Source organism: Hipposideros armiger, unplaced genomic scaffold (assembly GCF_001890085.2).
Source record: "Hipposideros armiger isolate ML-2016 unplaced genomic scaffold, ASM189008v1 scaffold_662, whole genome shotgun sequence".
Taxonomy (NCBI): Eukaryota; Metazoa; Chordata; class Mammalia; order Chiroptera; family Hipposideridae; genus Hipposideros; species Hipposideros armiger.
The window spans coordinates 62,730-72,841 of NW_017732012.1; the positions used below are offsets into that span (position 1 = coordinate 62,730).

The 10,112-nt window shown below is 41.1% G+C and overlaps 1 protein-coding gene across 1 annotated transcript in view; it reads right to left on the reverse strand.

Annotated features, from left to right (window-relative positions):
- Positions 1–5,685: 5,685 nt before the first annotated feature.
- Positions 5,686–10,112, reverse strand: part of LOC109372730 (antigen WC1.1-like) — a gene marked incomplete at its 5' end in the record, with an annotated part of 36,449 nt that continues 32,022 nt past the window's right edge. Inside the window, 4 exons of the mRNA XM_019626155.1 lie at positions 5,686–5,750; positions 6,035–6,181; positions 7,546–7,638; positions 8,075–8,212. Of these exons, the coding sequence (XP_019481700.1) occupies positions 5,686–5,750; positions 6,035–6,181; positions 7,546–7,638; positions 8,075–8,212 (443 nt within the window). The remainder of the gene's footprint in view (positions 5,751–6,034; positions 6,182–7,545; positions 7,639–8,074; positions 8,213–10,112) is intronic.

Consider the following 10,112-nt stretch of genomic DNA (forward strand, 5'->3'; position numbering starts at 1 on the left):
ACATCCGATGGTGGCTATGCCCACCCAACTAAGATTTTAACACAGCACCTTGAGCTTAGAGGCCACAAGCTGTTAGCCAGATGGCCACTGGCGCCCTCCACAACTAAGATTAAAGAACAACAACTTGGTTGGTCCCCCTCCCCAATCCCCCAACACTGTTTCCCTTCCCCAATTTCCCAATTAAAAAAAAAACAAAACTGAGAATGGTGGCCTGGTTATGAGTTGAGCCTAACCTGTTACTTGACCGATGGCTCTGGAACCTGTCTGGGGTGCAGGGGGCGGGGGAGGGGGTGTCAAACCTACACTCACTCTTGCAATCCTCAATAGCTTTGGCAGGGTGTGGAGACTGTAAGATGCCCATGGCTTCTCCTAGTGCAATATACATGGCCATTGGTCATAGGAAAGTGGTGAAAGCAATAAAAAGTAAAGTGTACCCACCAAGATTATCAGATATTAGTTCTGATGTATGGTGTCAACAAAGACACAATAGCCAGCTGGCTATTATAATTTTTGGTGATAAAAATCAGGAAAATTTAAGGAGGATAAGGGTAAGACAAGCTTCACTACCCAGATTTGGGGGTCCAGGACAAGCCTTATTATGGATTGTGTGCTCAAAAAGAATCCAGGATTGGTAAACAGCAATCATTTCAGGTGATCTATGTTGCCTATGAATGAGTCTTTAGTGAGTGTGTGGTTTTGCAGGGTATATCATTACATATTTAGTGGGTTTAGTGTTCTCTTTCCAGTGATGTTAATGGTTATTTAATAAAGGGTTTGATTTAATTGACTGATATCTTTACTGTGTCCAAATTTGAAAATACCAGTTTTGCATACCTTTTCTCCTCATTTTCTTTTTTTAAAGCAAGATGGATCTAGTTTTTGTGCAGCTAAAGGGGGCAACTTTTCAACCCTTATTTAAATGTTGTAGATATAAATAAATGGGAACCTCCAGGCTTTATCGAATGCTTTTATTTTTAATTGTTTTCTGCTGTAACTTTGGAAGAGTAACTTAATCTTCACTAACTTCATGTTTTAAATCATTGGGTGGGAATTCTGGAAATGGCAGAGTACCTTAGATTAGACTAATCTTTCACAAAGATAACAACTATGAACTCTGGGAAAAAACATAAATCACAACTATTTGAAGATATTGGAGAGTAATGAAATTTAGGTAAAAGCTGGAGAAAGTAAACTTCTAAAAGCTGTAAAGTGCACTGAGTGAAATGCCTGGCTTGCAGCACAAGTGGCTGGAACTCAAGCAGAAAGCCACAGTCTTTCCATATTGAGGAATAAGAGAATGGAGCTTGGGGGCGCTGAGTGGCTAGAAAATGAGGAGGAGACGCTCAAAGCAGATGGACGTATGGATGGGAGAGTCCTAAAATCTACATGTATATTGTTAGATGAACAAAAGATAGTATAGATAGAAAGTGGAGAGCAAATTNTTGCAGGCTCCTCTCTGCACTTCCCTAGAGGGGCAGCTGATGTCGGAAAGGAGAATAGCCCCTGGCTGCTCCATGGGGAAAAAGGGGACCCTGGGTATGATGACGTTGAATTAAGTGCGGATGGAACATCTACAGTGTGTTTCCAATGATGTTGTATTAAAAAAAGAGACAAGGCCCCAGATATTCTAATTGCCTGTATTCCAATAGAGTAGTGCTGACCTGTAACTATATTATATGGGAATTGCTCAAAAAATAATGTTCTGAATAAAGTACTTTTTGCTCTGTTGATAAGTTTCATCCAACTGCTCTTAGAAGATTGGTCCTGAGTCAGTTTCCCTTAAAGGAAATACAAAGTGAGTGAACTGTCCTGCTTTCTCATCTTCTCCACAAGGCACTCAAGGTATTACTTTGCCCAGGCTCACAAATGTTCCAGGTCATTCTTACTTAGACAACGGACTCTAAACTTGGTCCTCACTCACACTCTCATTCCTATCAAGATGCACTCATGAAAAAAAAAATCCCTGAATATTCATATATGCTCTTCCTTGAGATGTCACATTATAATAGTTTTTAAACTATTCCTAGACACCAGACTTGGGTGTGAGTTTAGGGTTTCAAAGTTGAAGATGGGAGTTTGGCTAGTGGGAGAGAATTAATACACTTTTTCTTGTTCTGCCCAAATTTTCATGGAATAATTAAAAATGTAATTCTACACAACTGTCTCTTCCTTTTTAATCTCTAATTCCCTAGGCTACTTTTTTCCCTTTATCACTCAAGCTCATATAGACTCCTCACCCTTTCATGTCTAGTTGGTTATCAAATCCTTTTAAATTCAGACTTTCCACTTCATCACTTCCTCTTATTTCTTTAGGACATTGTTATTTCTTGTCTGTCCAATTATAAAGCCTTCTAAATGAATCACATCAACTCATAGCTCTCTTCACCACAAGTTGATGGAAGAAAAATGGGCGCTCACCTACAGACCTGCATCCAAGTGGGAAAGAGAGCAAGGAAGAGGAGATATAAACAGAGAAGATCCAGAAGGAATATAGACAGAAAAATCAGGAATTTGGCTACATGGGTTTTGCAGATGTGGATTGAAGGGTCTTCCATGATTAAACTGGTAGAGGAAGATTTCCAGACCAGTGAGTTTCTTCTCTGAAAACATATTGCTGCAAGATTGCTTTTACCTGGTATCTATTTAAAAAGCAAACATGATCCTGCTTTGATTCTTTAGGGTAGAGAGCTATTCTGTAGCAGTGGCCAAGTAAAGATTTCATCTTCAAAACACTCCATCACATGTGAATGTGTGGAGGGGCTGCTGAACTAATATAAGAACTGAGAGGGCCGGCCAAATGGCTCAGTGGTTAAGAATTAGCTTAAGAGNGTTGGGCAGCTCTTGGGTCTCATTCCTGCAGAAGCAGACAATGGGGAAGCACTGGATCAGGGACAGCTGCGGTCTTGGTAGTGGGTGCTGGGGGTGGGGGTGGGGGTGTTCTCTCAAACAAGATTATTAAAGGTCCTTGGCTCAGTCCAATGACAAGTGAAAACACAGGCTTCATGATTAATATAATGGGCTGAGTTACTGAGACATTGGCTGGATTCTAGCCTTTATCACCAGCTGAAATTACTTTATCTGTTTACATGTTTATCACTTTCCATATTCCATAACACACACACACACACACACACACACACACCTGAATGAAAGCTCCATTGAGGAAGGACCTTGCATATCTTATTCACCTCAGTATTTCTGCTATGAAGACAGTGCCTGGCACATTGTGTGCATTCATTCAACAAATATACAATACATTGAGAATCTTCTATAAATGCTATGTATAAGGGATGATAAATATTTGTTGAAGAAATGAATAGATGAGTAAAATCCAGTGAAGTATAATTCACTAAATTCTTGCTAATCAGTAAGATAATAAAGGAAATATAAATTAATGATAACGGCTTGTGGTAATAAACAGTGGACATTAAAAACAACTAAGTCCAGAATTATAGAAGTAATTTGCATTCAATAATCTGCTTATACTTTTAAAGGGAAATTATACAACAGATTGTAAACTTTTGTTATCTGTTTTTCAGTGTAACATGAACAAGCAAAGGAAACTACGATAGGGACAGAAACCTTTTTTAAAGCACTACACTAAGTAGAATTTAGGGAAAGATAGATAAGTAGACAAACAGCTAGCTAGTAAGACAGAAATGTCTGCATGAGGCTCAAATAAATATACTAAGAAAAACTACATTAAGAAGACACAAAGATGGAACCAAAAGAAAAAAACAGATATAAGAATTAAAACCAAAGAAAATAGACATAAATTCAAACAACACAAGAAAACAGAAGTATACATGGTGCTTGCCATAAAACATTAGAATTCATCTATCTTTCCATATCATCCTACAAACCTCCTACTTTATGCAGAGAACTCTCTGAAAATGATGGCACGACCTCTCGGGTGGCTGCTCTCTTTCAGGACTGGAGACCTCACTACTTCTCAACTCATTGTGTTTGATTATTGAAAATTATCATCAATAGAAGGTCTTATAGTTTAATATCTCTTCAGTCTTCCACAGGAGCAAGAAAAAGAGGTGAAGAAAGAGAGACAAGGAAGGGAGTGAGCCTCTGCCTTTGAAATATCTATTTCTCTCAGCTGTGGAATTCAGGCAACTCCCAGCATATTGTCCAAGGTATACCTGATGTGTGTGTGTGTGTGTGTGTGTGTGTGTGTGTGTGTGTGTAAGAGAGAGAGAGAGAGAGAGAGAGAGAGAGAGAGAGAGAAGGGAAGGGAAGGGAAGGGAAGGGAAGGGAAGTGAAGGGAAGGGAAGGGAAGACAAACTAAGGGGCAGGAAGGAAATGTTGAAGGAAAAACATTGTGAAAATGCAAAAGAAAAAAATAAAGAAGGAAGGGAGGGAAGGAAAGAGGGAGAGAGAAAGAAAGAGAGTGAGGGAAAGAAGTAAGGAAAAAGAAATCAGAGCAAAGCAACTGTAATTGTTATTCAGACTTCAAATATCTTAGGATGATATTTGTGGGCTTCATAAGCCTTTTGATTTTGTAACTTCTATGTGATTTGGCTTTAGTGTAACAGTCAACTTATTGAAAAATCCCAGCCACGTGGCTCATTAGAGCGTGTGCTCTGAACAACAAGGTAGCCAGTTCGATTCCCACATAGGTCAGTGAGCTGCGCCCTCCACAACTAGAATGAAGGACAACGACTTGACTTGCAGCTGATGGGTCCTGAAAGAAACACACTGTTACCCAATAAAAATTATTTTAAAAAAGAAAGAAAAAAAGGAAAATCCCAGCATCTTCTATCTAGATATGAAGAAGACAATTAAAAATAATTAGCCATAGAAAGTAATTTGACAATATCTTAACATTTGTATAAGTGAGCAAGTGCACATGTGTATCCTTTGATCTAATAATATCAACATTGGGAGTAATCTTATAGTAATAAACTCACCATCTATAGAGATACATAGCAAAAATACTTATTTCAAAATTATTTGTAGAGGAGAAAAAATTGAAAATAATCAGAGTACCAATAAATAAGCTAATGGTTATATGAACTGTAGTACCAAACTCTTACGAATGAAACACTTGCCATTGTTTTACAAATGAGTTAGAGCTACCTGGAGGACTACCCATGACATATTATTAAGTGATAAAAGCCAATTGAATAATAATGTGTATGATTTAATACTAATTTTGTAAAAACAAATAACAAGACACCATCAACATAATTCTTTTATGGGTATGTGAGTTAGGATATGCTTTAGTGAAAATGGATGTATTTGGAAAATGGTTCTTACTAGTCCATTAATCTGGTTTATATCAGGAGGATACGAATGGGCAAGGAGTCACAGGATACAATTCATTTCTCCTTTTACATTTTATGTGTCTTCCCTGCTTATAATAAGTAAGTGATGTTTTTGTAATTTAAATGAAAGAGAAAGCAGTTGGTTTCTCTCTAAGCATAAAACAAACTAGTGGAAAGAACTGAAATTCCCTGGTGCCAACCATGGTACAAACCCAGCAGGGGCAAATGTGGCTATTAAGGGAAGAGATGCAGACACAGGCAAAAAAGGGATAAAATAAGGAAGGCAGGCTGGCCATCCTACTTAGTTCCGGTGTTCTTTCACATGATAGTAGTGTTCATTCCCTGGGAACCACCACAAGGGTGAGATTCCCTATGGTACCTGTATTTAGAGTAAACCCAAAGCTGACTCCTAGTAATCCCCATCCATCAGCCAGGTCTCGCTCCCTGCAGTGTCTCCTAGTGAGTCCCCTTCTTCTGCCAAGGGAAAGTCGTTCAAAGTCTGAGGTCAGNTCCTGCAACTCATAGACATGTCTACATCAATTGATGATGGGCATAGTCACAGAGAACACCGTATGTTTCTCCTCTCAGAAGAGGTGAAATAGCTACAATATACCTGGGAGTAAGAAGAGCTGATCTTATCTAAGTATACAAAGCTACCCAAATTCTGAGAGTAAAGAAAAACTGACTATTGATTGGTCCAAACTCATCTTCTCCATGACAAGGAGGTAAGGCTACTGGAAACAGAGCTGTCCACTCACCTGTCTGGTAATACCTGGCACCACCTCCCTCCTCTGGGAAAGAATAAATCTCCCTCATCCCAGGAGGAGAAGGAATTTCAGGAACAGGAAACTCTTCAACATCATCATAATCATTACCTGTGGCATTGACATGCTGACCTAGAGGCTCTGAAAACAGACAAGGACTTAGGTGGAACAGCAAAATATGGATTGGACTAGGTGATAGCCTAAGTCCCTTCTAATGCAAGGATTCTCATAGCTAAAAAATATAGATACTATATTCTGGGATTGTCTCAAAGGCATATATTTAATCTCAATAGTCTCAGAATTTTTAAAAATCTTCTAAATATTCCAATATATCAAAGTCAATAATAATTTTCCAACATGGCGTCTCATACTATAAAACATCCACAAAAGCTATTTTGCTTTGAGTTTCAGAACTATTTTCAAGAACATGATACAAAGTGATAACACAAAATATGCACATATCAGAGACAGAAAAAGGATGAACCTGGACCTAGGCTATCCTTGTGCCTTCTGAAACTGTGGGAGACACAAAACTGACAGGGAAAGAGAAACCTGCATATCTATCACTCAGAGGCAGGAGATCCCACTTGTCCCAATCACAGGTGATCTGGCTTTCCATTCCTCTTAGTGCTTGGTTGGCCTGAGGATTGAATCCCCAGGAGCCGTTCTGGACATGCCTCATCCCAAGAGCTGCATCTTTACTATCTGGAGAAGGTCCAGAGGGACATTGTCCTCTCTTAGGTCCCTTGTAAATAAGAGCTTCTGACATTTGGTAAGTACAGGCACCAAGCACTCAATACATTCCAGGGTTTGTTTAAAGGAACTTTTGGTCTTTATATATATACATGATCCACTAAATGATTGAAGTATCATACTATCTCAGGATCCAACTGTACTTCTCAATGTCCTCTCTCAACACAGAATTTTTGAGATTATCAGTTTCAGATGTTTAAAGGAATGGCCTTTGAATCCATAATAATACATTAGATACATGTTTGTAACTGAGTAGAAGTAGCTGTGGATACAGAGAACTGAGTCTGATCTTTTTCTTTTTGAGGTCACAGAGTGGGCAGAGAGAGGAAAATTTGTTGTGAACTAGAGAAAAGACATCTTTTCCATTCTAATCACAGGAGGAATTCTCCTTGTATGAGATTCCTCATCATCATCACCACCATCCAAGGAAAGACTTAGCTCTACTATCAGGCAGATTTAGGGTCTCCATTCTCCTCATTTCCCCCTGTGTAATATGGCAGCTTAGTCACTGAATCATCAGACAGTTTACCTGGCAGGGAGAAAAACATCACAGACAAACAGAAAAATCTTTCCTATTGTAGGAGGGTCAGTGTCATGGTTCAGAAAAAATCTTGAAGCTTTAGACTTCTGGAGAGAGGGCTTGCAGCTCCTACCTTAGGGGACTAACCATGTGAGGTTGGGTTAGTGGTTGGGTCTGTACTTGAAGATAAACCATAGCCATCTCATGAACAGGGGGAGGGCACAGAACATACCTTGGCTGTTCAAAACATCCTTCTCTGGTTTTACTAGGTAATCAATCTCCTGGTACAAGGCATCATCATCAGCACCTTCAATAGCAGGTAAGGCTGGGGAAAGTGGCATGAGTTTAGAGACTGCCCTGGAGATATTCCCTTTACCAACAGACAAAGCCTTCAGTGACCTCCAATGCTCACCCTTGAAAAAACCCCTGTGGGCTGCTAGGCCTTCTTTTTTGACCTTCTGACTTTTGGGACAGAACCTGGTTTCCTGACCCTGATCTTGATCCTACACTGAATTCCACTGACACTGTTCACACAGGAAGCCATAACTTTATTTTAAGAAGTCATAATTTTTGAGTGGTTTTACATTCAACCCAGGACCAAAGATTCAATACTTCCAAATCTTGAAGTCTATTGCAGAGAAGGTGGAGTTTTGCTGAGTAATAGGGATGAAGACCAATATTTGTGTACTTTTCTTGGCATCACAACTGGCTCAGTGCCCTTCCCACTACTTCCCAGATCATTTAGCATCCCTAAGGCCCACCTTGGTGCTCTACTCTCCATCTGTGTAGCTGAATCCCCAGGATGATAAGGACCAGGAAGAGAAGGGCACCCAATATGATACAGAGGATCTCAGGTATGGGGAAGATGCCAGGGACTGGAGGTGAGCCAGAATTGGTGCCTGAGGAGAGAAGAAGGTTATGAGATTTTAGAGAGGGTCATAAGCCCATGAAAACTTCCCTTTATCCTAGTCACCTCCTGAGTCCTCAGACCATAAAGTCACCATTCAGATACAATGAGTCTGCTTGCACCCCAAGATGTGATCAACCCAGGTCCTGCCCTGAGCTTTGTCAACCAGAGCTGAATCTGGTTCTAAGGGATTTTTATAAAATGAAAACTAGTAAAGCTTTGGAGCATTACAGCTGCCACAACTTCATAGGATTATAAATACTTGATCATTAGGTCTTTCCTATACTGATATGGTTGATTTTGACAGAAATATGTAGGTTCCACAGTTCAAGTCCTTAAAAATATGTGTGTCTCTTCTATCATATGACCCAGAGCAGAACCACTTACTTCCANGACAGAGTTAGCCAACTCAGGAAAGGAAAGATGCCAAGGAGTGATTGGGTGTTGGGGAAGTATTAGGGTATTTTCCTTGGAGAAACTTCCCCTTCCTTGGTTCACTGTGCCAGAAGTTTCTCATGCCCTCAGGCCACGAGAGGCTGACTTTTGTGTTGCAGAATTTAAGGTTTTCCCACCTGCCCGTGAGTGTTGCTCCTCAGCAGCTGATGCCTATCCCAGGGTTGTTTGATGTTCTGGTCTGTTGAAGCCAAGAGAAGGGGCTGAAGCTGTGTGCCCTGACCCTCAGAGGCTGTTGAACCCCCGAAGCTCCCTGAGAATCCCCAGCACTCCCTTGGACCACACTGGAATGGAGTTGAATTTATTTTAGGACTCAGCCTGAGGGAGTACCCACCAGGGTCGCAGTCAATCCCATTATGTCTAAGGCTGGGACTTCACTGTCCTGAGCTCTCCGGAAATGCTGAAGTGAGTTCCTCTGCACCCATGCTCTTCTCCAAATTCTTTTGGCTTTGTTTTCCTTAGGGACTAGACGAAGCCGAAATCCTGTCCCTGGGATCTTCTCCCTGCCTGGAATCCTCTGCTTCATCCTGGGGGCCCTTCTCTTCCTGGTCCTCATCATCCTCGTGACTCAGTGGCAGAGATGGAAAACAAAGCGCAGAGGTGGGCTGCAAGGCATACTGGGTAACATGGGAAGTGTGTGCAGGCAGAAAATGGGGCCAGGTATGATAAAGGGAAAACTATCAGGGTCTCTGTTCTTTCCCCATTAGTTTGCAAAATCCATCTGCTCCATATTAACTTCTCAGGGCTGAATACACAGAGCTTCTTAGGGTTGGGGTGTGAACACTCATAAGTCAAGGCTTCTTATGTGAGACAAGAATGAGCAGGGGCTGAGCTGTTGATACTGGGTCAGACAAAGGCAGAAGGTGCAGACATTGTACATAGGTATGAGACTATACAGGGGTCCTGGCAGCCCTGAAGGTTTTTCCACATGTAAGCATTGGGATAATGAAAGATCACCTACTGGTTCAGGGGCATCTCAGGTGGCAATCTCTGACCTGCTGGTGGTTTGTTCAGCCTTATCCAGTTTTAGAGATGCTCTTGATGAGGCTGTGTACGAGGAGATCGATTATCTTGTAACACCAAAGAAAGAGGATCTGCGGAGCAGCCCAGGTGTGTATCCCTGCCTTGCCCTCCTAGGATACCTGGTTGTCAGCCACCCTCTGGCTGTGAGCCAGGTCTTCTCAGCATCTGTAGACCCCACATCTATCCCTGGCTCAGAGAGGCAGTTGCTCCATAGGTTGCAGGATGAGCCTCTCCAGAGCCCCTATGAGCTCTGAGCCTTCGCTTTACACTACAAGAGCCATGTCAACCGTAGCATTTCTTCTCAGCCTTACCATGGAGCGTATGCATGTGGAAAGGGTTGTTCTGTTTATTTTTGTGATGTTTTTTTCCACATTAGGGTCCTTATCAGATGACTCACTGACTAAACTGCCATATTA